The 27883-nt window shown below is 46.9% G+C and overlaps 1 protein-coding gene across 5 annotated transcripts in view; it reads right to left on the reverse strand.

The window, feature by feature from the left end:
- The window catches only part of LOC124784187 (protein yippee-like 2), a 627503-nt gene that overhangs the window by 51428 nt on the left and 548192 nt on the right, over window positions 1-27883 (reverse strand). For 3 of the 5 annotated variants that reach the window (XM_047254081.1, XM_047254082.1, XM_047254083.1), the window contains one exon: window positions 5179-5473. In XM_047254081.1, coding sequence (XP_047110037.1) covers window positions 5179-5469 — 291 coding nt within the window. In that variant the 5' untranslated portion in view covers window positions 5470-5473. The remainder of the gene's footprint in view (window positions 1-5178; window positions 5474-27883) is intronic. The other 2 variants (XM_047254084.1, XM_047254085.1) reach the window with 1 other exon arrangement.

Below are 27883 nucleotides of genomic sequence, written 5' to 3' on the forward strand. Positions count from 1 at the left end.
CTCGGACTACTATTTGTTCTCCAGTTTGAAGAAATGGCTGATGGGACAAAGATTTTATTCAAACGAGGAGCTATTTTGCAGACTTCGACAATTCCTATTATTCGGAAGGCATCAACAAATTAGAACAGCGTTGGACGAAGGGTATAATTCTAAAAGGAGACTATGTCGAAAAATAAAAAAGGTTTACCCCAAACACGTAAGTAGTTTTTATTTATGCACGGATTTTTTAAACGTCCCTCGTTTTAATGACTGACATCCCCAATTCGCTTATCATGTCCGTGATTCGAAACTAGCTTCCCTTCTTTGGATATTTTCGATGTCTTCCGTCAATCATATCCGATTAGGATCCCATACCCCACGACAATACTCTAGCAGGGGGTAATGAAGCGGGATGTAGCTTTTTTGTGCAAATAATTCTTACACGAGATCTCATTATGGTGCGTTTATTTACGAAACACCGTAAAATCAACTCGTTCACACTGATTACAAGCTAACTATTAACAGTACAAAGAGCATGGCCTACTGCACGACTAGATCGAAAGCCGTCCTAACTATGACTGCCGACAACGGCGCTCACACTGTGCCCTGAGCGTATAGTCGGTATTGTTCGTGGAACGCCGCACATCATCGGCTATGCCAAAGTTATTCACTTAATTGTTAATATCAACGTTTCATGGCATTGTAAAATTACTGAAAGATGGTATTCACGACCCGTGCACTACTCCTAATGTCTGAGTGACAAAAAGCAACTTTAATTAGGAAATATTTATTAATAACTTTTAATTGATTCGTACCAGAATAAATGTACTTTCCCTTCGTATCTCTTTGCTGACGTCACGAGCTATTTCTGCGTCAGCACCTCATCCCACTGGCTCTAAAAGCGAACCCACCACACGCTCCTTACACCCTACGTACTGCAGCGCTGATACATTCGCTTCTCGTGTGTGAAATAGAGAACTGGAAATAAAATAAAATGTGCTCTTCTCTGAAAATAAGGAGAACCTTACAAACGTCTGTGCTACTGATTAACTGTTGTGAACTGGTTTACTTAGGGTCACTTCCGCCTCGTAACTGTACTAACAGTTTAGGTATTGACGGCTGTATTGTGGTTGCTTTCATGTCGTTAAATGGGCCAATATGATGGATGGATGGATGGAGATGTAGGGAGATTAGCGTTTAGCGTCTTATAGGCAAAGCAGTCGTTACAGGCGAAGCATTACTTCATTACTTTGTGCGGGAAATCAGCTGTGGTCTCAACGAAAGAAAAAAATATAGGTGCTCAATGTAAATGACTTAGGAAAATTAAGAAATTTTGCACAGCACTCTAGAAACCTTGTCTGAACTCTCCTTGTGCTGTTGTCGTTTTAGGCTACATAAAAATTCGCCGGTTTCTGGAAAACGGTTTCGCAGAATTTACCACTGTAAGCAGTGGCATCAGTTCTTTGTCGCAGAAACATCACACATAGGGCAGCAACTACCTCCATGATCTCCACCTCCATTGGTGGAAAGTATGGCGAAACTGTTTCTAGTCTAGGCATAATCAGAACTGATCATCATATTAGAACAATAGTACGTTTACTTATACGTTGGATCGAAAGTTCCCCGTTTCCTGCAGCCTAGACAAGGCACTCCACCCTACGTGTGGGTCGTAACGTACAGGTGTGTCTGTTTTTCGCAATAAACTGCAAAATTTAAGTAACACTCGTGAAGACAATTGGGGGTTCAATAAAGATATCGTGGTACATCAGGGAGAGGCTGTTGAGTCACAGTCATCTGGCAGTACAACAGCTCAGAAACTTTACGAAAATAGGGAATTACATTTAACTATACACATGGCTGATATTTTGGATGTCGATCTGGTGATCAAGTGTGGGAGAAACAATCACCTACAATCGGCAATACTGAGGAACACCGAGGTGAAATGTTACATGCTGGAAATACAATACTGGCCATTAAAACTGCAACACCACGAAGATGACGTGCAACAGACGCGAAATTTAACCGACAGGAAGAAAATGCTGTGATATGCAAATGAACTTTTCAGAGCATTCACACAAGGTTGGCGCCGGTGGCGACACCTACAACGTGCTGACATCAGGAAAGTTTCCAACCGATTTCTCATACACGAACAGCAGTTGACCGGCGTTGCCTGGTGAAACGTTGTTGTGATGCCTCGTGTAAGGAGGAGAAATGCGTACCATCACGTTTCCGAGTTTGATAAAAGTCGGATTGTAGCCTATCGCGATTGCGGTTTATCGTATCGCGACACTGCTGCTAGCGTTGGTCGAGATCCAATGACTGTTAGCAGAATATGGAATCTATGGGTTCAGGAGCGTAATACGGAACGCCGTGCTGGATACCAAGGGCCTCGTATAACAAGCAGTCGAGATGACAGGCACCTCATCCGCATGGCAGTAACGGATCGTGCAGCCACGTCTAGATCCCTGAGTCAACAGATGGGGACGTTTGCAAGAAAACAACCATCTGCACGAACAGTTCGACGACGTTTGCAGCAGCATGGAGTATCAGCGCGGAGACCATGGCTGCGGTTACCCTTGACGCTACATCACAGACAGGAGCGCCGGCGATGGTGTACTCAACGACGAACCTGGGTGCACGAATGGCAAAACGTCATTTTTTCGGATGAATCCAGGGTCTGTTTACAGCATCATGATGGTCGCATCCGTGTTTGGCGTCATCACGGTGAACGCACATTAGAAGCGTGTATTCGTCATCGTCATACTGGCGTATCACCCGGCGTGATGTTATGGGGTGCCATTGGTTACACGTCTTGGTCACCTCTTGTTCACATTTACGGCACTTTGAACAGTGGACGTTACATTTCAGATGTGTTAGGAGCCGTGGCTCTACCCTTCATTCGATCCCTGCGAAAGCCTACATTTCAGCACATTCTCGAGATCTCTCACCAATTGAAAACGTCTGGTCAATGGTGGCCGAGCAACTGGCTCGTCACAATACGCCAGTCACTACTCCTGATGAACTGTGGTATCGTGTTGAAGCTGCATGGGCAGTGTACCTGTACACGCCATCCAAGCTCTGTTTGCCTCAATGCTCAGGCGTATCAACAGGTGGTTGTTCTGGGTACTGATTTCTCAGGATCTATGCACCCAAACAGCGTCGAAATGTAATCACATGTCGTTTCTACTATAATATATTTGTCCAATGAATACCCGTTTGTCATTTGCATTTCTTCTTGGTGTAGCAATTTTAATGGCCAGTAGTGTATAATTATCACCGATATGCCGAGTAGAAGACAGATGTGGTGTAGACGTGAACAGCTAATGGCAGTGGTGCTAAGAAGAGCTCGAACATTTGTGCTTGGGAATACGCACTAGGACCCCAACAGAAACGTGAATGGGCACAGGGAATAACTGAGAAATAAAATGTGAGAAGAAACGGAATACAATAATCCTAATAGAGATTATTCCTGGTAATGCGGCATGAAATTGACAAAACTATTGGATGGTGAAATTCATCTCTGAAGCTGAGTTCGTCGAGCGTAGCGAGCCGGGTGTGCCGGGGGATGCACTAATAGATGCGGTGGCGGTTGGGCGGGTAGCTGGATGGAGGTATATATGGAAATACAGAGAGAGAAAATGAGAGGATAAATGGGTCAGGTGGATGGCAGAAAGAAGCAACATTGGACTAGAAATAAAAACGAAGACATACAGGGATATACACTACTTGCCATTAAAATTGCTGCACCAAGAAGAAATGCAGATGATAAAAGGGTATTCATTGGACAAATATGTTATACTAGAACTGACATGTGATTACATTTTCACGCCATTTGGGTGCACAGATCCTGAGAAATCAGTACCCAGAACAACCACCTCTGGCCATAATAACGGCCTTGATACGCCTGGGCATTGAGTCAAACAGAGCTTGGATGGCGTGTACAGGTACAGCTGCCCATGCAGCTTCAACACGATACCACAGTTCATCAAGAGTAGTGACTGGCGTATTGTGACGAGCCAGTTGCTCGGCCACCATCGACCAGACGTTTTCAATTGGTGAGAGATCTGGAGAATGTGCTGGCCAGGGCAGCAGTCGAACATTTTCTGTATCCAGAAAGGCCCGTACAGGACCTGCAACACGCGGTCGTGCATTATCATGCTGAAATGTAGGGTTTCGCAGGGATCGAATGAATGGTAGAGCCACGGATCGTAACGTCCACTGTTAAGAGTGTCGTCAATGCGAACAAGAGGTGACCGAGACGTGTAACCAATGGCACCCCATACCATCACGCCTGGTGATACGCCAGTATGGCGATGACGAATAGACGCTTCCAACGTGCGTTCATCGCGATGTCGCCAAACACGGATGCGACCATCATGAAGCTGTAAACAGAACCTGGATTCATCCTAAAAAAATGAAGTTTTGCCATTCGTGCACCCAGGTTCGTCGTTGAGTACACCATCGCAAGTGCTCCTGTCTGTGATGCAGCGTCAAGGGTAACCGCAGCCATGGTCTCCGAGCTGGTAGTCAATGCTGCTGCAAACGTCGTCGAACTGTTCGTGCAGATGGTTGTCGTCTTGCAAACGTCCCCATCTGTTGACTCAGGAATCGAGACGTGGCTGCTCGATTCGTCACAGCCATGCGGATAAGATGCCTGTCATCTCGGCTGCTAGTGATACGAGGCCGTTGGAATCCAGCACGGCGTTCCTTATTACCCTCCCGAACCCACCGTTTTGATATTCTGCTAACAGCCATTGGATCTGGACGAACGCGAGTAGCAATGTCGCGATATGATAAACCGCAATCGCGATAGGCTACAATCCGATCTTTATCAAAGTCGGAAACGTGATGGTACGCATTTCTCCTCCTTACACGAGGCATCGCAACAACGTCTCACCAGGCAACGCCGGTCAACTGCTCTTTGTATATGAGAAATCAGTTGGAAACTTTCCTCATGTCAGTACGTTGTAGGTGTCGCCACCGGCGCCAACCTTGTGTGAGTGGTCTGAAAAGCCAATGATTTGCATATGACAGCACCTTCTTCCTGTCGATTAAATTTCGCGTCTGTAGCATGTCATCCTCGTGGTGTAGCAATTTTAATGGCCAGCAGTGTACATAGGTATGGCATGAGAGAAGAAATGGGCTGGAAGGATCCCAATGATGGTGTCGGTGGTGCATTTGGCTCTGGTTTGGCCTTACCTTGGAGATGAGCTCGTCGTGGTTGGCGAGGTGGGCGCGGCAGTGGATGCACGAGTAGGTGCGGTGGCAGTTGGGCAGGTAGGCCTGGAACGTCTTGACCATGGTGGTGGGGCCGGCCCTGCCATGCAGGCCGGCTGCGCGCCGCGGCCGCTGCTCGGGTGCGGGTGCCGCCTGGCCCGGCTGGCCCTGCGCCTGCACCTGCCCCTGGCCCTGCACCTGCGCCTGCACCTGCCCCTGGCCCTGGCCCGCTCCCTGGCTCAGCCTATCCGCCCGCCACCACCTGCAACACATCCGTCTGTCACTCCGTCAGCGCGCTCGCGCCTCCAGTCACTTCTGGACAAGCTGTGCACAAGTATTACACACACTATGCGCAAGCAACAAGTAAACAAACATAATAATCAATAGCTACGTGACTCAAGCAGCCAACTATACTGTACAAACTAGGAGAGTACCTCATTTCCTCCATATCCTGTCACCACAGTCAACAGGTCCAGAGATTTGGATCCCATCCCAAGAGGATTCCATTGGGTTTACAATCCATTTTGTGTCAATACCAAGCTTTTCAAGGGTGCTGGTGGGTGAGGAGAAGGTGACAACTGTGTTGGTATTTGTAATGGTAAAACTTTGAACATAGCTGCTAAGGTTGAGTGACCGTGTCAGAATTATATTGGAACAAATAAGCCCTCGGTCACAAATATTAAGTCAAAATTGACCTGGTTTCGACGCTACTATGAGCGTTCCTTGTTCACAGTACGAGCAGCCCTTAGCGGCTCGCGATCTCACAACTATTCATGACGTCGCCTTTCCGGCTTAGATCTTTTTTAATATGTGACTTGTAAGTACGGCATCCTTTCCAGTCAGTACAAACATTAATTTTATTAATGTGCTATATACCTAACACGTTTTAGAACATGTTAGTCTAATTCTGAAGACGACGCTCGTAGTAGCGTCGAAACCCGGTCAATTTTGACTTAATATTTGTGAGCGAGGGCTTATTTGTTCCAATATAATTTGTAATGGTGTTGGCAGGCTGTAAGTGATGGTGGAGGAGGAGGTGGTGGTGGTGGCGACTGTGGCGCTGTTTGAGATTGTGGTCTTGGTGTGATGATGATGATAATGGTGGTAGTGTTGTTGTTGTTGTTGGTGGTGGTGGTGATGGTAGTGGTGATGGCGGTGGCGGTGGCACTGATGTTGAAGGCAGTGAGGCAGCAGTGGTGGTGGTGGTGGTGGTGGTGGTGGCGGCAGCGGTGTTTGTGATGGTGGTCTTGATGTGATGATGATAATGGTGGTAGTGTTGTTGTTGTTGTTGTTCTTGTTGGTGGTAGTGGTGATGGCGGTGGCTGTGGCACGGATGCTGAAGGCAGTGAGGCAGCAGTGGTGGTGGGGGTGGCACTGATGCTGGGGGCAGTGAGGTGGTGGTGTAATTGGCTTAAGAGAGGTCCGAATCAGTGTGAAGGTTAGTTCTTCAACCAAAAGCCAACCAGTCAGTAACTGGAAGATAGATTGTTTGAAAGGATAAATGTTGAACTAGCTAAATAAGTTTGTTTCTAACAGTGAGACTGGGCACTGGGGTATAGGTTTTGAAGGCTATAAGGGGTCGTGATGCAGTGACAGTAGTTTTCCAGCACTACTTCTGGTTTGGAAGCCCCAGTCGTAGTCAAAGGGACTGAAACAGCTGAGACTCAACTGCATAGAAGTGAGACGTTACTGTTACGATCCACTTCCCAGTCGTCCTAATTTGGAAAGAGCAGAAGGAGTGACTCTGCAGTGTTTTTGTGTGGGTCTTCTCAGTGCAGATTGTGTTCGACCGTGCAACTTTTAGCTGGCTGGACAAGTTATTGGGCGAAATTACAGTGGGTAAAGTTCGGTTAAAGCGACAATAACGTGCGTTGTGTTTGTGGAGATTGATTTTACCTTGGGGTGATTGTGAACACTCGCCCTTTTCAACTGTTATTCTGATGATCCTCCCACAGTGTGTCAACGGGCCAAGTGTAAGTGTCGAGCAACGTGTGACTTCCTCTGCGGTGGTCAGGACGCAGGTTATTCTACGTGACTTCAGAACGAATTGAAAACCTGGAGCAGGAACATACCTGTGAACCTCGCCTCATGTGTCAAAGCCACCTCACGACTGTAATTAAAATAATTAAGAGCAATAGAAGGAGATGAGGAGGATACAGGTGCGCCAATAAAATGTCAATAAAGCGCCGAACGTATTGTTACACCATCTCGTTGCACTCTCAAGCCCGCCAGATATAACCTGGAGCACATGGACGACAGTAGCAATGGCTCTTTTGTTTAGAACTCATAGAGGAAAGAGAGACCATTTTTCAACGGTTGTTACACCGACGATGATGTTGAATTTAGAGCGTTCAGCAGCATGGTCGCCAACGTCCTTACTAGATATCAACATACACATCTCGCGGTTTGAAAGGTATCTGTTCGCACGTGCCAAACTGTTGCGACGATTTCCATGAATGCCTTCCAGTACATTTTTGCACAGTTTCAAAGAATTGTCGAAACAAGTATGTGACTCGTGTGTACGAGGGACACACTAATCCCAACTGAGTACTGCCAAATAAGAACCTACTCGTTGCAGCAACAACTAGAACTTATAGCAGCTGTTCAAAGTGACCACCGCCCGTCTCACTGCTTGCATTGACAGACCTAAATATTGTGTTCAAAGCCCTTCGGCCCCATCACTGCGTCACCAGTGCTCTCCGCATACTATTCATCGCAGTGTGCATTTCACGGAAAAATTGATGGGTGCTTATGCTAGAATCTTCCGCACGATCTTATCCTCTAAAATTTATACTCTGCGACTAATACTTTGTCGAAATTCTTGCCTAGATCTTTGTAGCTTGAACAGTTTCTATGCGCGGCAGTAAATGCTATCCAATAGGGATAAAGCCTGATGCGGAACTTTTCTCTATAGATAGTCTGTGCTAAAGTAAAAGAGACTGCTTACATCAAGCTTGTCCGTCCTCTTCTGGAGTACTGCTATGCGGTGTGGGACGCACTTCAGATGGGATTGACGGAGGATATCAAAAATGTTGAAAGAAGGCTAGCTCGTTTCTGGTATCGCAAAACAGGAGAGGAAGTGCCATGGATATCACACATGAATTGGAATGCCTATCGCTAAAGCTATGGCGTTTTTCGAGACGGCATGATCTTGACGTGAAATTTCCCCGATTGCGAAAATATTATGTTGCCGTTCACCTACTCAAGGAGAAATGATCATCTTGATAAAAAAGGAGGAATCAAAGCTCGCACAGAAAGATTTAAATGCTCGTTTCTCCCGCTCGCCATTCGAGAGTAGAACGGCAGAGAAATAGTTTGAAGGTGGTTCCATGAACCCTCTGCTAGCACTTAATTGTGAATCGCAGAGCAATCATGCTGCACTATACATGAAAGCCAGTACAGAGTCAATTGAACTATGCATAATGCTACAACTAAAATAAATTCAAGAAAGCAGAATGCAAAACAACTTAGACGCCACTGGAGGGATCTTTCACAAAACATTTAAACAAACATATCAAAGTACACATGGGTGAGAAATTTCCATGAACGCACAGAGGTAACAACAGACAAACTGAAATAATTTCTTTTTTCAGTTTTACACACAAACTGGCGAAACTAAATCCAAATGAATGCAGACTACCTGTACGAGTTATACGAACATTCCATTCAGCTCTCTTCGAATTAGTACTATGTTCTATGTTTAGCGGCCAGTAGACGGACACACACATTGACCCTAATTAGAAACTAGATGTTGGTCAGACGAGGACAATGAAGACTATCAGGGACGTTCGGGGCCACCAGACTGGAAGCATTTTGCGTGGTACTTAGAATGTACCCTATTGTTATCACCATCAGATATAGGCCTGCATTGTCCTTGTCTATTGGGAGACTAGGCCAGGTAAGTACAATTACTGATGTACATAAGCAAAAGAACTGACGGATGGATACTTGCAAGGTGTATGGAGGACACACAGTATATGAATTTTTTCCCTGATATAAGGGAACGAGTAAGATTGAAACATAAAGATCTTAGCCGCGATACTGTGCAGTTCTTAATGGGACACGGATCGTAGTCCACGCATGTAAATCGTGTGAGTCTAAAAAAAAAGTGGTTCAAATGGCTCTGAGCACTATGGGACTCAACTGCTGAGGTCATTAGTCCCCTAGAACTTAGAACTAGTTAAACCTAACTAACCTAAGGACATCACAAACATCCATGACCGAGGCAGGATTCGAACCTGCGACCGTAGCGGTCCTGCGGTTCCAGACTGCAGCGCCTTTAACCGCACGGCCACTTCGGCCGGCGTGTGAGTCTAAGATTCACACTTAAGTGTATATGTAGGGAAGAAGGTTCCCCAGAACACACAGTATTCTTCTGCGTGCAACACCAAAACATCAGAGAAAAACTACAATTAGACTGCACAAACACAAAACCTCAGATCTACACGACAATTCGAAACGAAGGCGAGTAAGCCCAACCGAGCGTGCTAAAGGATTACTTTTCTATAGCAACAGACATCCAATACCTACAAACATCGCCTTGTAAGCGAAAAACCTTCATGCAACCTAATGACAGATTCCATATTGTGTAAAGAAGAAGCAGAAGAAGAAAAAGAAGAAGACTGACTTATAACAATAGAACTGCGGGCACAGGACACTATCTTACCACGTCAGTAATAAGGCATAAATTGTATAAGGATTGTTCAAATGAAAAGGTACGAAACGTCGTAACATCCAAACCGGTTGAAATTTCCAGATCTGGGATAACTTAGTGGGACATCTACGCAATGGAAGAATGCGTCGTCACTTTCCACCCCCTCCACACTTACCAGGTAAGGTGATGCTCACCGTCTTTTTCGACGTCCCAGGTCCGATACGCATACAATTCCTAGGAGCAGGGGAACACCATTAACAGTGAGTGTACTATGAGATACTCGGTAGCCTGCGCATTGCCAAGGGCAAACGATCTGGGCTGCTCACGGAGAGAGTGATTCTGCTCCACGATAAACCCTGTCCACAGGTCTCCAAAGTCACACAAAATGTAATGGACCCGCACATGTCGTCCTGCGTCTGCCACGTGTTTGGTTCGATAAAAATACATCTCGCAGGGAAGCACTTCAGCTCTGAGGACGAACTGAACGAAGCAGTGGAGGACTGGCTCGTGTCGCAGCCCCAGGAATTCTGGGAACAGGTAATCCTTTGGCTCGTGAAACTGTGGGATAGTTATGAGCAGGCCTCTGGTGATTACCTTTGAATGAAAACTTTCTGTCCGAAAACGCGTGCACTATAAGGTACGGTCAATTTGGTGTCCATTGTATTCCACGTAAATTCGATAAGACGTACATTTGGTAGATTGTGCGAACAGTCGAAGGAAGATGTCAGGAGCATAGGAGAAGTACCGAACTCAACCAACTGAACGACTCACTTCTAGAACATGAAACCATAGCATAAATTTTACTCGTTTATTCATAAATTACAGTACACAGCGGAGTTTGAAATACTCGAAAGTATGCGCTAGCATTCTGTGAATGTAACAAGTAACGCCATTTGACAAGCGTAAAGAACTACTTGCACAAATGTCATTTTCCTGTATGAAGAAACTTGTAAATGCTGATGTTATTACTTTTGTGTTTAATTCTTTCAAAAGATTAATAATACAGAAACTACGAGTGTTGGAACTTTAATAGTAGCAACTATTTATTTACAGCTCGTACAAAATAGATACGTGTTTCGAAGTTTTACTGACCTTCAAAGAAATCACCAGCATTGTGTATAACTCGTTGCCAGCGATGCTGAAGTCGTAGGATACTCTCAGCAGTGCCAGTTGTGTTGACAGTTCGAGCGGCGTGGTCTATTTTGCGACGAATTTGTAGCAGTTCTGACGCTAGTGCCGTGAAGTGTTTCCTTCAGTTTAGAAATTGAGTTGAACTTACGAGGGCTTACGTCAGGGCAGTGCAGTAGGTGGAGTAGTACTTAGCAGCCCCGTAAGTCAAACAAATCAGTAACAGCTTGCACTGTACATGTTTGAGCATTGTCCTGCAAAGTTATGGTCAGGTCCTGTAGAAAGTGTCATCACTTCTATCTTTAATCTCGTCGTAGGTTGTGTTCCAAAAATGAACAGTATAGAGATAGAAGAGATGACACTTTCTGCAGGACCTGACCATAATTTTACAGGACAATGCTCAAGCACGAACTGTGCATGCTGTCACTGATTTGTTTGGCTGATGGGGCTGCTTTACCAACTACTGCACTCCCCTGAGTTAAGCCCTCGTGAGTTCAACTCGATTTCTAAACTGAATGAAACACTTCACGGCATTCGCTTCAGAACTGCTACAAATTCGTCGGGCAATAAACCGCGCTGCTCGAGCTCTCACTACAACTGGCACTGCTAAGAGTATCCTACGACTTCCACATCGCTGGCTACTGGTTATACACAATGCTGGTGACTACTTTGAAGATCATGAAAACTTTGAAACATATATTTTGTACGAGCTGTGAATAAATAGTTGCCACTATTAAAGTTCCAACCCTCGTATTAAATATGTAGTGAAAGAAAATGCAGCTGCACGGGAGCTCACTCGCTAGGTAGAGACTATTGTTGTAATAGCTTTGCGTACAGTTACAGTCTGTGGCAGTTTTGTTGTTGTGTGATGTCCTCGGAATACACCAGCAGCACGTGTTTGTGAAGATGATAAAGGAATGCACACGGGGAATTTACCTGGAACGTAGCAAAATGGTTCAAATGAGTCTGAGCACTATGGGACTCAACTGCTGAGGTCATTAGTCCCCTAGAACTTAGAACTAGTTAAACCTAACTAACCTAAGGACATCACAAACATCCATGCCCGAGGCAGGATTCGAACCTGCGACCGTAGCGGTCTTGCGGTTCCAGACTGCAGCGCCTTTAACCGCACGGCCACATCGGCCGGCGGAACGTAGCAACATACGGGAATATTAAAGAAGAGTAAAGACACTATGGAATCATTGATGTGACGTTGCTACAAAATGAACGATGAAGGACATTAAGGTTATCTGCCTCTGAAACACTACCACGAAGACGACAAGACAGCTAAATGACACTTTTCTCTGCAAAGTGCAGATTCTCTAGAAATAAAAATCTTTTATCAACACTGTGGGTACTACCGTTCATTAAAATTAGCAGGGGTTGAATTGGGTTGATTTGGGGGAAGGGACCAAACAGTGAGGTCATCGGTCTCATCGGATCAGGAAAGGATGGGAAAGGAAGTCGGCCGTGCCCTGTAAAAGGAACCATCCCGGCATTTGCCTGAAGCGATTTAGGGAAATCACGGAAAATCCGAATCAGGATGTCCGGGTGCGGGATTGAACCGTCGTTCTCCCGAATGCGAGTCCAGTGTGCTAACCACTGCGCCATCTCGCTCGGTTTGAAATTAGTAAAATTCACCTCTGTGTCAGTCGACTGCCGGCCCTTGTGGCCGAGCGGTTCTAGGCGCTTCAGTCCGGAACCGCGCTGCTGCTATGGTCGCAGGTTCCAATCCTGCCTCGGGTTTGGATGTGTGTGATGTCCTTAGGTTAGTTAGGTTTAAGTAGTTCTAAAGCTAGGGGACTGATGACATCAGATGTTAAGTCCCACAGTACTTACAGCCATCTGAACCATTTTTGTCAGTCGACTATTTTCCTAACCCCCTTTCATAAAGCATTTGGCACTGAGTGTAATAGAACATACTCTTCTGCCATTGCAGTAATCTGGCAGATTCAAAAGTGCACAGTATTCCCTGTACAAACATTTGTCTATTTCATAATTAGTAGCTTAGTGGTATGTGTGACAGAGTGAGCGATTATTAAGTCCACTATGGCTTCTTTACCATGCAATTCAAGGCGACATAAGCACAATCGTTTGGAGACTTTCGCAAACACTCCATTGCTGTCGATGTTTTATTTATTACTAGTTTCGAAATTATCAGTACATACGCAAGAAACAGGACTTTTCCGTGTACTTGAAATTTGCTTATAGAATGGCGTTGCGTAGTCAGATGCCCACGTCACATTTTTTTCCATAAATCCATACTGCTAAATTACAATATCCCGACAGCCGCTTTGTAGGCTGTGTTCTAAAGGGAGCTATTGGTAGACAAAGACAGTGACTTCACTCCAGTATCGTGAGGCCCAACTCTGAACCAACTTGAGTCACAACATCGGGGGCATCATAAGAACTGAGGGACCGCAGTTGTCACAAAGTATTCGTCGATCGCGTTCCCCAAGCTCTTCAGCCGACGTGGCGTTATGGATGTGGTGAAATGAAATGAGCGTTTGGCGTCATTGGCCGGGAGGCCCCTTGCGGGACAGGTCCGGCCGCCTTGGTGCAGGTCTTATTACATTCGACTCCACATTGGGCGACCTGCGCGCCGGATGGGGAGGAAATGATGATGAAGACAACACCCAGTCCCTGAGCGGAGAAAATCTTCGACCCAGCTGGGAATCGAACCCGGGCCCGTAGGACGGCAATCCGTCACGCTGGCCACTCAGCTATCGGGGCGGACATGGACGGGGTGGGGGACGATAACAGCATAAGGGATGTGTGATGTGGTAAGGCGGTCATTTTACAGGTCAGGTATCACCAGAAGATGAGGGCATGGTACGCTGCCGAAATATCGTACAGAGCGATTGTATCGTCTTTCCTCGATTACAAAAATTGCCAGATACATCTACGTGGTTTGTTGCAAATGGTATCATAACTCAGGAAGTTTTTATGTGGACATTGCTACATGTGTCCTGACAGCACCTGGTTGCTTTTCTCTCTTTCTAATTACAGGTGGCGCGATGAAGGAGTGCTGCCGTTCATGCGACAGGACGCGCAATGTGCTTTGGTCGCCTATTACAGTACAGCGACAGTAGCGAAGAGCCTACGGTCGATATCCGCCACATAAGAAGAGCAGCAAAGGAAGGTGTGGAAAGCTTCTTTAAACTGGCAGTTTTGGTGAGAAGGTCTGAACTGAGTGGCGGCATTGTTGATACCCTTTCGAAGTAGTACGCGGAAATAGACAAGTCATGTCTCCAGAGAAACAAGCATACCTCACAAGGTCGTGAAGATTTTACACAAACGGATGCGCAACATATGCAAGCTTTGCAGTCAAATGGTCGGCCCTGAGGTTCTGAGTTTGCTAGTAACATGCCAGACCGAATCGGTGCAGTCAGTGACTATTTCCGACGAAGTCATCAGTCTTCTGCCTAGTCTGATGCGGCCCGCCACCAACTCCTCTCCTGAGCCAACCTCTTCACCTCAGAGTAGGAATTGCACCCTACGTCCTCAATCGTCTGCTGGATGTATTCCAATCTCGGTCTTCCTCTACAGTTTTTACCCTCTACGGCACCCTCTAGTATCGTGGAAGTTACTGCCTGATATCTGAACAGATGTCCTATCATTCTGTCCCTTCTTCTTGTCGGTGTTTTCATTATCTTCCTTTCCTCGCCTATTCTACGGAGAACCTCCTCATTCCTTACGTTGTCTGTCAAACTAATTTTCAATATTGTTCCGTAGCACCACATCTCAAAGGCTTCGATTCTCTACTGTTCTGGTTTTCCCACAGTCTATGTCTACCATACTAGCATGTGCTCTAAACATACATTCTCAGAAATGTGTTCCTCAAATTAAGGCATATACTTGACACTAGCATACTTCTTTTGGCCAGGAACGCCTTTTTCGCCAGTGCTAGTCTGCTTTTTATGTCCTCCTTGCTCGGTTCGTCATGGTTTATTTTGCTGCCTAGGTAGCTGAATTCCTTCACTTCGTCTATTTCGTGATCACCAATTGTAATGTTTTAAGTTCCTCGCTGTTCTCATTTCTGCTTCTTCTCATTACTTTCTTCGGTGTACTCCTGGACATTAAGAAGGCGTAATGTGTGCATATGAGGTGGAAGAATCCACATATCGTGTTAGAACAGATAAAGGACTGGCTGGCGCAACACATTTATTGGACCGTTGTTTTTCACTGAGCGTACCATTATGGCAACACTTTACTAGGAAATATTGGGACTCGACTTTATACGTAACTTACACGTATTTTAACCAGGGTTAGTATTTCAACAAGATGGTGCACAGCCAAACTGGAGACTGTTCGTTCGCCAGTTATTGGACCAAATCTTACCACATAAGTGCATCTGTAGAGACGGTCCAACATCGTGGCCGCCAGGTATGGCAACAGAAGTGCTGTTTTTTGTGAAGCTACGTTAAGAATAAAGTGTTCAGTCCACCAGTTTCTGATATGTGAACTCTTACGGCAAGAATATGAGAAGCTGTAGGTGCGGTGACCGAAAAGGTGTTCGGCAAAGACATGGGCGATATTGAGTACACCCTAGACATTCTAGGGTAACAAATGGAGCATAAGTGGAACTATATGCGTAAAAAACTAGTACTTAAGCTACCACTTGCAAGAAACTGCATCTATGTATATAAAGGGAAATGTCCTGACTGATTCGCCATCGCCCAGACCAAATGGCAAAGGACAGAAACTTGAAATTTGCAGAGGATGATGTTCTTGTACCATAGGCGTCGTTTAAGACGGAATTTTTCGAAATTCTACCCCCATCTATTTGGTTTTACACTGTTTACGCAGTGTGCGGATTTACACATGAACAATGGGCGTAACAACAGAAAGTTACGAGTAAATAAAAAAGATTGTGCAGAGCACATAGTAAACGCGAGCGAATCATGGAGGTTAAGCTAGTTTAGTACAGTCTCAGAGTAATTATTTTTTGTAGTCAAAGGAAGACATTATGCAGACCATGTATTTCGAAAACGACTGCAGCTGCCTGGATGCCCAGAACAATAAAAAAGAATTAATTTGCCGGGAAAGCGTAAGATCACACAAAGTAATTACTGAGGCGGCCGCACGGTGTACGGGACTAGGCAGCTAGCGTTGACGTGCATGCAGACAAGAACTCCAAAGTCACGAGAGCCAGCGCTGTCGACACACAGCACGAAGTGCTTTGCGTGATTTTACGCTCTCGGCGCTCACCATAGGAAGTTTTCGGCTTTATTTGGCTAACAAATCGTAAGTTTTTTCACGAGAAAGGATGCGCGTAGAATTTCTATTCTGGCTCTATTAAAACAAACGTGTCCTCCATTGAAAATATGCTAGTCATGCTGTTGTGTCAGTGGTTTACATAAATAAAAGCTTAAAGAACCGTGAACGCGTAATAAGACAAAAATGAAAAACGGCCACCCAGTAAGGACATCAGGTTATAAAAGTTCACCAAATCTAACTAACTCCTGACAGAGAGCGCACTTATATGTACATAACATCAATTATACGGAAATTACTCTATCAGTTTATAGGAAAGTCTCGCAATCTTTTAGAAAAAGTAAAGGGGAAAAATTTTTTTCTTATAGCGCGAAGCGACTTCACCTAGCTACTCTCCGTTTCATAGACGCTATACTGAAACTTTGTTACTAGCGATGTCATGTTTTATGTTATACTCTTGTAAGGGATTTAATACCGAAATATTATCAATTAATATTTAATTATAACAAATCCTACCGAGGAAAACACGTTTTGATGCACCTCGAATCTGCCGTTTTCTTAAAATGGTATAGCTTAATAACAAGAGACATAATACACTAAGGCGCCAAAGAAACTGGTGTAAGTATGCGTATTCAAATACAGAGATATGTAAACAGGCAGAATACGGCGCTGCGGTCGGCAACGCCTATATGAGACAACAACTATCTGTAGCAGTTGTTAATTCGGTTGCTGCTGCTACAATGGCACGTTATCAAGACTTAAGTAAGTTTCAACGTGATGTCATAGTTGGCGCACGAGCGACGGGACGCAGCATTTCCGAGGTAACGATGAACTGGGGATTTTCCCGTGTGACAATTTCACGAGTGCACCGTGAAAAGCACGAATCCGGTAAAACATCAAATCTCCGACATCGCTGCAGCCGGAAAAATATCCTGGAAGAACGTGACCTTCGACGACCGAAGAGAATCGTTCAACGTGACAGAAGTGCAATCCTTCCACAAATTGCTGCAGATTTCAATTCTGGGCCAGCAACAAGTATCAGCGTGCGAACCGTTCAACGAAATATTAGCGATATGGGCTTTCGGAGCCGAAGGCCCACTCGTGTACCCTTGATGACTGCACGACAAAGCTTTACGCCTCGCCTGGACCCGTCAACATAGACATTGGGCTGTTGAGTACTGGAAACATGTTGCCTGCTCAGACGAGTCTCGTTTCAAATTGTATGGAGCTGATTGACGTGTATGGGTATGGAGACAACCTCACGAATCCGTGGACCCTGCTTGTCAGCAGGGGGACTGTTCAAGCTGGTGGAGGTTCTATAATGGTGCGGGGCGTGTGCAGTTGGAGTGATATGTGACCCCTGGTATGTTTAGATACCAAAGGTGACACGTACGTAAGCATCCTGTCTGGTCACCTGCATCCATTCAATGTGCATTCCGACGGACTTGAGAAATTCCAGCAGGACAATGCGACACCCCACACGTCCAGAATTGCAGCAGAGTGGCGCCAGGACCACTTTTGTGGGTTTAAACACTTCCGCTGGCCACCAGACTCTCCAGACATTAACATTACTGAGCATATCTCGGTTGCCTTGCAGCGTGCTGTTCAGAAGAGATCTCCACCCTCTCGTACTCTTACGGATTTATGGACAGCCCTGCAGGATTCATGGTGTGAATTCCCTCTAGCACTACTTCAGACATAAATGGAGTCCATGCAATGTCGTGTTGCGGTACTTCTGCGTGCTCGCGGGGCCCCCACTCTATATTGGTTCAAATGGTTCTGAGCACTATGGGACTTAACTGCTGAGGTCATCAGTCCCCTAGAACTTAGAACTACTTAACTAACCTAAGGACATCACACACATCCATGCCCGAGGCAGGATTCGAACCTGCGATCGTAGGGGTCGCGCGGTTCCAGACTGTAGCGCCTAGAACCCACACTATATTAGGCAGGTGTACCAGTTTCTTTGAGTCTTCAGTGTAAGTTGAAAATCAGTAAATACGACATTTTTTAACAACCAATATGAGGTTTCCCATCATATTATTACTAAAAATCGTACCAATAACGATTCGTCCTCGATACACTCAATCTGCTGGTTTGAAACTCACCGGCAGATTAAAACTGTGTGCCAGACCGAGACTCGAACTCGGGAGCTTTGCCTTTCGCGGGCAAGGCTCTATCAACTGAGTTACCCAAGCACGACCCACGACCCGTCATCACAGTTTTACCTCCGCCAGTATCTCGTCTTGTTTTAATCTGCCAGGAAGTTTCAAATCAGCGCACACTCCGCGGCAGAGTGAAGATTTCATTCCGTCAATCTATTGGTGTTTATAAATAGCATATATTTGTAGACTGTAACATATACTGAGCACGACAAATACGGCAGGAGGACGACGGTTCAATCCCGCGTCCGGCCATCCTGATTTAGGTTTTCCGTGATTTCCCTAAATCGCTCCAGGCAAATGCTGGGATGGTTCCTTTGAAAGGGCGCGGCCGACTTCCTTCCCCATCCTTCCCTAATCCGATGAGACCGTTGACCTCGCTGTTTGGTCTCTTCCCCCAAACAACCCCACCCAAATATGCCATCTTGTGACTCAGGAAGCCTTCTTGCTTCCTATTGGTTCTGCTTTACGTGAAACGTTACGGAATTATCGTAGAACTTATTTTGTGCTTCACGTGACGAAATGGCTCCTCAACGTGGAATAGCTGGACGTGACGTAACAAAACTCGTGGAGCGCCTCGTCAACTCGACCCGCGCCGACGGCTTTAGGCTTTTAGCCGCAAAGTCAGAATTATTGCTGGTGTCCACTTCCGCGCAGACCTCTAGCGCCGACTTTGGCCGGCGGACAGTACGGCACAGGTATACGTGGGAAGCTACCCACGCCGCGCGGCCCGCCCAGCCAGCGGCTGGAACAAGAGGCGGCGGTTTTTCCGTTAATTACGGCCCGCCAATCAGCGGCTCAATTTCCGGCGCGGGTTTTAAGGCGGGCGCGATGTGGCTCGGCGCCCCTCGTAATTAAATTCGGCCCCGGCCGGCTCGGCGCCTCCCACGTGGGACAGGCGCCACGTGGCCGACGCCTGCAGCGCACCCCAGCGCCGCTGCAGTTGCGGAAGCGCGGGCGGGCGTCGCGAGGCACAGCAACCCCCCGCAGCACTCCATTAGGCCTATCAGCCCTAATGCCACCGGCTACCTGCGAGCCGCGAATTACCCATTGCACGTGAAGTGCGAGGCGTTTCTCATGGCGTTCCACAGGACCCCGTGTAGGAACCCATCCCATAAATATTTTAGCGAAAGATCAACAATGAACACGATAAAGCAATAACGCGACAATGAATGATGCTTTATTCACACACCGGTTTACTGCCCGGTGTTTTCCCCCCTCTCACGCCGCGCCCTGGACTATTTACACTACTAGCCATTAAAATTGCTACACCGCGAAGATGACGTGCTACAGATGCGAAAGTTAACCGACAGGAAGAAGATGCTGTGATATGCAAATCATTAGCTTATCAGAGCATTCACACAAGGTTGGCGCCGGTGGCGACACCTACAACGTGCTGACATGAGGAAAGTTTCCAACCGATTTCTCATACACAAACAGCAGTTGACCGGTGTTGCGTGGTGAAACGTTGTTGTGATGCCTCGTGTAAGGAGGAGAAATGCGTACCATCACGTTTCCGACTTTGATAAAGGTCGGATTGTAGCCTATCGCGATTGCGGTTTATCGTATCGCGACATTGCTGCTCGCGTTGGTCGAGATCCAATGACTGTTAGCAGAATATGGAATCGGTGGGTTCACGAGAGTAATACGGAACGCCGTGCTGGATCCCAACGGCCTCGTATCACTAGCAGTCGAGATGACAGGCATCTTATCCGCATGGCTGTAACGGATCGTGCAGCCACGTCTCGATCACTGAGTCAACAGTTGGGGACGTTTGCAAGACAACAACAATCTGCACGAACAGTTCGACGACGTTTGCAGCAGCATGGACCATCAGCTCGGAGACCATGACTGCGGTTACCCTTGACGCTGCATCACAGACAGGAGGGCCTGTGATGGTGTATTCAACGACGAACCTACGTGCACGAATGGCAAAACGTCATTTTTTCGGATGAATCCAGGTTCTGTTTCCAGCATCATGATGGTCGCTTCCGTGTTTGGCGACATCGCGGTGAACGCACATTGGAAGCGTGTATTCGTCATCACCATACTGGCGTATCACCTGGCGTGATGGTATGGGGTGCCACTGGTTACACGTCTCGGTCACCCCTTGTTCGCATTAATGACACTTTGAACAGTGGACGCTACATTTCAGATGTGTTACGACCCGTGGCTCTACCCTTCTTTCGATCCCTACGAAACCCTACATTTCAGCAGGATAATGCACGACCGCATGTTGCAGGTCCTGTACGGGCCTTTCTGGATACAGAAAGTGTTCGACTGCTGCCCTGGCCGGCACATTCTCCAGATCTCTCACCAATTGAAAACGTCTGGTCAATGGTGGCCGAGCAACTGCCTCATCACAATACGCCAGTCACTACACTTGATGAACTGTGGTATGGTCTTGAGGCTGCATGGGCAGCTGTACCCGTACACGCCATCCCAGCTCTTGTTTGACTCAATGCCCAGTCGTATCAAGGCCATTATTACGGCCAGAGGTCGTTGTTCTGGGTACTGATTTCTCGGGGTCTATGCACCCAAATTGCGTGAAAATGTAATCACATGTCAGTTCTAGTATAATATATTTGTCCAATAAATACCCGTTTATCATCTGCATTTCTTCTTGGTGTAGCAATTTTAATGGCCAGTAGTGTGTATTTGGGTTACGGCGAAAGTTTTTGACAGAAAGTCATATTTTTTAAAATTACCCTGTAACTGTCACAGCTTTTCAAAATGCTCTACCTTTTGAAACCACTTTAAAAATATCTCAGGCCAAGCTTCTTTAGAGAAGTTGGTTGGGTTGTTGTGAGGGAGGAGACCAGACAGCGAGGCCATCGGTCTCATCGGATTAGGGAAGGACGGGGAAGGAAGTCGGCAGTGCCCTTTCAAAGGAAACATCCCGGCATTTGCCTGGAGCGATTTAGGGAAATCACGGAATACCTAAATCAGGATGGCCGACGCGGGATTGAACCGTCGTCCTCCCGAATGCGAGTCCAGTGTGCTAACCACTGCACCACTTTAGAGAAGTCTCTTTATTGGATGAAAAACGCTGCCCACGAAGTTTTCCCTCCGTCTTTGGGAACAAGAAGTAGTCACACGGCGCCAAATCAGGTGAAGCGGCGACATTCGCACTATTTTTTTCTCCAAGAAGTCCACTGTTCTGGCAACCGCGTGTGTAGGCACTGTCGTGATGCAGAAGAACGTTCTCTTCGACTATGGGTGCTGTGGCCATGTGGTGGTGATTTTCTGCATACATTCAGTCACATACCGATGAGCATTGGCTATGCGACGGCGTCACCCATCTTGGTGAAGAAAGTGGCGACCATCCTCTTTCCAGAGCTCCAAATTCTCACCTGCCTCTTCATCTCGGCGACATAATAATATACCCATTGAGAGCGCTTTTTGACCGCCGTTTGTCGAATTTTTCAAGCGTTAAATGGCACTTCTTGCGAGTTTTTAGGCTTCTGCCACGGAATGTTTCACACAATGGGCCCGTCTCTAGGATAGGACTAAATGATGACGAGGGCGATGGTCTGCGCCACGGTCGATCCAGTATTTAGGGTCCTTTCGTTGTCACAAAATGCGAGATGAGGATCAAAAAAATGTTCGAATGTGTGCGAAATATTATGGGACTTGGAACTGCTAAGGTCATCAGTCCCTAGGCTTACAGACTACTTAACCTAAATTATCCTACGGACAAACACACACACTCATTCCCGAGGGACGACTCGAACCTCCACCGGGACCAGCAGCACAGTCCATGATTGCAGCGCCCTAGACCACTCTGCTAATCTCGCGCGGCAGATGAGGATCACATTCCATCATTTCGCTTATAGCATCAAAGGCTTTTGGGCCGCTGTCATTGCTGGGTGACCAGAACGAGGTTAATCTTCAAGAGATTCCCGAACCCTTGACAAATCACGAATCCAGTATCCAACGATGGCCCTAGTAGGGGAAGACCCCATCAAAACACTACCAGGAAGAAGAGTGGCATTCTTTTGCATTTAAATTCTTTTTGTAGTCTTGCACGAAAACCCCAGCGTGACAGACCCAAGTTGCACTGTTTCTGGCTTAGCACTCCCTGCATCTTCCCTCACCGTTCGCAGCATGGTTTGAAAGACAGTCGTGGAGACACCGCCGCGCGCACGCTCCAAGGTAGAAAAACGACACTCTTTCAACCTGAAAAAATCCAGCTCTCATCAGACGGCTAAAAATTTTCGGCACAACCCTCGTGACCAAAGAGGACCGGCTAGTACGACCCTCCTCGTGGAGACAGAGTGGGGGAACCTTCAGAAGTGTTCAGGTTACGGTGCAGCGGGCGGTAAAGCACCGCATGTTTGCAGATGAAGCGTATGTGCGAGGTGTTGAGTCTGTGACAGCAGTGCAGCGGCTTTTTCATGTCCATTTCAACCGCGGACGGCGCGGTACCGTTTCTAGCCGCAATACGATTCTCAGGTAGGTTACCGGTCTGAGGACGACAGAAAGTATCGCAAAGAGGAAGCTACCTCGTCCCAAGTAGACTTAAAACGACGCCGAAAAACATCGAGATGATTTGCAGCCCAGAGCGGTATGCGCGAAGACACGAGCGCACGTAAAGTCATGACTCAGCGCGCAGTAGTTTGAAGAAAGATTTAACATTTCTTCCATAGAAGATTTGTACTGTTCAGCAGCAGAAGCGAATAGCTTACGAGCAACGAGAGGACTTTGCCGTTCAGATGCAAGTGCTGCTTGAAGACACTGAAAACGCGATAATGACAAAGATAAATGTGGCTTAGATTAATTTGGGTGGGGAGGCTGATGAAAATGGTGGCACTGTGACAGTCAACACTGAACGTTACATGCTATGCTTCACACGTTTTTTGCCTCGGCTGCTGCGACGGCGACAACAAGGGCAACGTTTATTTTCAACAAGATGGTGCCATCCTACACACTGCATGTGGAACTATGGACGCGGTTCGTCGCATATTTCCAGGGAGGGTTATTTCCCGTTTCCGTTAAATCTCCCATGGTCCCCCGATTCAAGCACTTCTTTTTGTGGGATATCTGAAGTCACTTGCGTATCCCAACGAACGCCGCTGACTGATTTGAAGGAGGCAATCACGCCGGAAGCGGAAGCAATTTATCGTGAAACGATGGCCGTGATTACACCGATTTTCAGCAGACTCAAAACTTGCCTTCTGAAGCTTTGGACGGCACTTGTACCTATCTATGTTTTCTCCATCCTTTTTAATTCTCTTTATTGTCCGACTGCAACAGCTAGCGGTTCCTGCAATACTCTCGAACACACTTTGTAATGAGATTTTTGGTTCCTCATTTGCCTGTCTTCCGATAAATTTAATGGCATTGCATATAATCACACGAGCCCGACTAATAAGAACTTCTTCTGCATCCACAGCGCATGAAGACTGCGGTGCCTCACTAAGTAACAGAAAGGTAGCTACGAGAACACTAAGTGTGCAGGTCGGCAGAGGACGGTCAACTGTAGGCGGCCAACCGTGCGGAACAAAAGGGCGGTTTGGCGCAGCGCTTGAGGCGAGAATGCCGGGAGGTGGTTCTGATGAGTATTAAGAGTCCTCTGTTCGAAAGGTCGGATCTGAAGTGATCCCTGATGACTATGGCATCGAAATGATGGGATGAGAAATGCGTTTCTGCACCAGACTTATCACCAGGTTCGTTCGAATGAAGGGATCACAAACGAGTGTATCCGTATTCTCTACCCTCTACCGCGCATACACAGTTTCGACCAACGAAACCTTTGCGTGAATCGAGGGCATATTTCGCGTGTTTCGTTGTTTGACCACCTGTAGCGCTAGTTGACACCTTTGCGCTCTTAGCGTTTCTCAGACTATTATGGTATGAATAATGAAACAGTGCATCTGGTACCTGTGTCTGTGCTTAGCACAACGCGTTTCGAGAATTTATTCCCATTGTAAATGCAAATATTTACGTAAGTATTTCGTGTGATGTTTGTATGTGTGTTGCGCCTCTCTTTTCACCGTACTGTCTTTTTTTTCTGTGCAAGAGAAGCAGAAAAACGCACAAAATACTAAGGTAAATATCTGACAATGACAATGAGAAATTCTGGAAACGGGTCGTGTTAATCATGAGTAATACATTATTTAAATACTGATCGACAGTTGCAGGCTTTCCCAAAAACATTGATTGTAATGAATCAAATTAAAAATGGTTCAAATGGTTCTGAGCACTATGGGACTAAACATCTGAGGTCATCAGTCCCCTAGAACTTACAACTGCTTAAACCTAACTAACCTAAGGACATCACACACATCCATGCCCGAGGCAGGATTCGAACCTGCAACCGTAGCATTCGCGCGGTTCCGGACTGAAGCGCCTAGAACCGCTCGGCTACAGCGGCCGGCTGAATGAAATCGAGCCAAACGTTTCTGCTTTCCACTTATGATCGGCCCTTCTTGGCGGAGCAGTGATACAAAACGTTAACTGAAGACGTTCAGAATTATTCCTGACAATCCGCGCTTTGCTCATCATCAACATCCTGTTTTGTTTTACATATTTTGATTGTACGCATATGATGACGAATTTGATAATCTTGATTCACTGAGTGACATTTGGTGACACAAACTTTGTTGCAGAATGACAACACTTACGACAGAATAAGTACCACTGTTAATATATCTCCGTCGAGCAAGGTTATTAAGAGGTTTGGAGTCACCAGAAGAAAAACTTCTGGTCGGTAGAAACTAGTTGCTACCATCCACTGGCCGCTACTCGAACAGCTTCCGCCGTCGCAAACCGTGGGAACTGAGAGAATGTCTGCATCGAAATCGCGAGATTCCAACGGTTACATCCGTTACTCAAACGAACCTATTGTTTCTGCGTGAAATTTCCATCGGCACTATTGGGGACAGCTGTGGGTGAGCGCCGAAGGAGAAACACAGCACGAGGCACCGCCAACGCTGCTTAGGACCGCACAATGATGTACCCTGGTGTGCAGTTTACAACCGGGTTACGAACCATTTGCTGCTAGGCAAAGCACATGTAAGCACCCATCACTGGCGCCTAAGCAGAATCCGTCCTCTACAAAAAACAGTACCTTGCGGCATTAATGCCTCGAGATGCGTCTTTTCCTGCTCCATAGCAATTAGGCTGCAAGGTGATGAAATATAACCCTCGTGACCATCACTGAAGGTCTTACAGTAGTACAGGCCTCCAATAAACCGTTCATCATTGCCTTACGTGCACGATTGCTCGAAATGTTGAGCACCACTTGCTCTGCAATGATGAATGATCGCCTGTGGCAATCGTTGCTCCATGTGTGAATCTCTATGCAGCTGACGTCTAGAGGCTTCACTGGATTACATATAGACTTACGCCAACAATAATAAAAAATTGACGAAGGAACATTCCTAAGTCTAAATAAACGATCTTTATGAAACGTGGCGGGTGTGTAGAGGGGACAAAATAATGCAATACCAGCCCCCTACGTATTTTTTTGTTTGTGCTCAAATTAATTTTTAAGGGGTAAAGGGCGCATCCCGACAGATAATTTGGCGTATTAAGTTCATAAGAAATATCTTCGAAATAATACAAAATTAATGTTATTCATATAAAAGCTGAAATGAACGAGGGTTGGAACTTTAGTAGTAGCAACTATTTATTTACAGCTCGTACAAAATACACTCCTGGAAATTGAAATAAGAACACCGTGAATTCATTGTCCCAGGAAGGGGAAACTTTATTGACACATTCCTGGGGTCAGATACATCACATGATCACACTGACAGAACCACAGGCACATAGACACAGGCAACAGAGCATGCACAATGTCGGCACTAGTACAGTGTATATCCACCTTTCGCAGCAATGCAGGCTGCTATTCTCCCATGGAGACGATAGTAGAGATGCTGTGGAACGGCTTGCCATGCCATTTCCACCTGGCGCCTCAGTTGGACCAGCGTTCGTGCTGGACGTGCAGACCGCGTGAGACGACGCTTCATCCAGTCCCAAACATGCTCAATGGGGAACAGATCCGGAGATCTTGCTGGCCAGGGTAGTTGACTTACACCTTCTAGAGCACGTTGGGTGGCACGGGATACATGCGGACGTGCATTGCCCTGTTGGAACAGCAAGTTCCCTTGCCGGTCTAGGAATGGTAGAACGATGGGTTCGATGACGGTTTGGATGTACCGTGCACTATTCAGTGTCCCCTCGACGATCACCAGTGGTGTACGGCCAGTGTAGGAGATCGCTCCCCACACCATGATGCCGGGTGTTGGCCCTGTGTGCCTCGGTCGTATGCAGTTCTGATTGTGGCGCTCACCTGACGGCGCCAAACACGCATACGACCATCATTGGCACCAAGGCAGAAGCGACTCTCATCGCTGATGACGACACGTCTCCATTCGTCCCTCCATTCACGCCTGTCGCGACACCACTGGAGGCGGGCTGCACGATGTTGGGGCGTGAGCGGAAGACGGCCTAACGGTGTGCGGGACCGTAGCCCAGCTTCATGGAGACGGTTGCGAATGGTCCTCGCCGATACCCCAGGAGCAACAGTGTCCCTAATTTGCTGGGAAGTGGCGGTGCGGTGCCCTACGGCACTGCGTAGGATCCTACGGTCTTGGCGTGCACCCGTGCGTCGCTGCGGTCCGGTCCCAGGTCGACGGGCACGTGCACCTTCCGCCGACCACTGGCGACAACATCGATGTACTGTGGAGACCTCACGCCCCACGTGTTGAGCAATTCGGCGGTACGTCCACCCGGCCTCCCGCATGCCCACTATACGCCCTCGCTCAAAGGCCGTCAACTGCACATACGGTTCACGTCCACGCTGTCGCGGCATGCTACCAGTGTTAAAGACTGCGATGGAGCTCCGTATGCCACGGCAAACTGGCTGACACTGACGGCGGCGGTGTACAAATGCTGCGCAGCTAGCGCCATTCGACGGCCAACACCGCGGTTCCTGGTGTGTCCGCTGTGCCGTGCGTGTGATCATTGCTTGTACAGCCCTCTCGCAGTGTCCGGAGCAAGTATGGTGGGTCTGACACACCAGTGTCAATGTGTTCTTTTTTCCATTTCCAGGAGTGTAGATACGTGTTTCATAGTTTTACTGACCTTCAAAGCAGTCATCAGCATTGTGTATGACCCGCTGCCATAGATACGTGTTTCAAAGTTTTACTGACCTTCAAAGCAGTCATCAGCATTGTGTATGACCCGCTGCCAGCGATGTGGAAGTCGTAGGATACTCTTAGCAGTGCCAGTTGTGTTTACAGTTCGAGCGGCGCGGTCTACTGCACGACGAATTTGTAGCAGTTGTGAAGCGAATGCCGTGAAGTGTTTCCTTCAGTTTAGAAATCGAGTGCAGTAGATGGTATAGCACTTAGCAGCCCCATCAGTCAAACAAATCAGTAACGTATATGAAGTCTTCCCGGGTTGTCAGCCGAGTAGCGTCGTCGTCTCGTAGCAACGTTTGGAGACGCATTCCATCGAAACGTTGCTACGAGACGGCGACCTACTCGGCTGACAACCTGTAAAGACTTCCTATATG

Source organism: Schistocerca piceifrons, chromosome 1, assembly GCF_021461385.2.
Source record: "Schistocerca piceifrons isolate TAMUIC-IGC-003096 chromosome 1, iqSchPice1.1, whole genome shotgun sequence".
NCBI lineage: Eukaryota > Metazoa > Arthropoda > Insecta > Orthoptera > Acrididae > Schistocerca > Schistocerca piceifrons.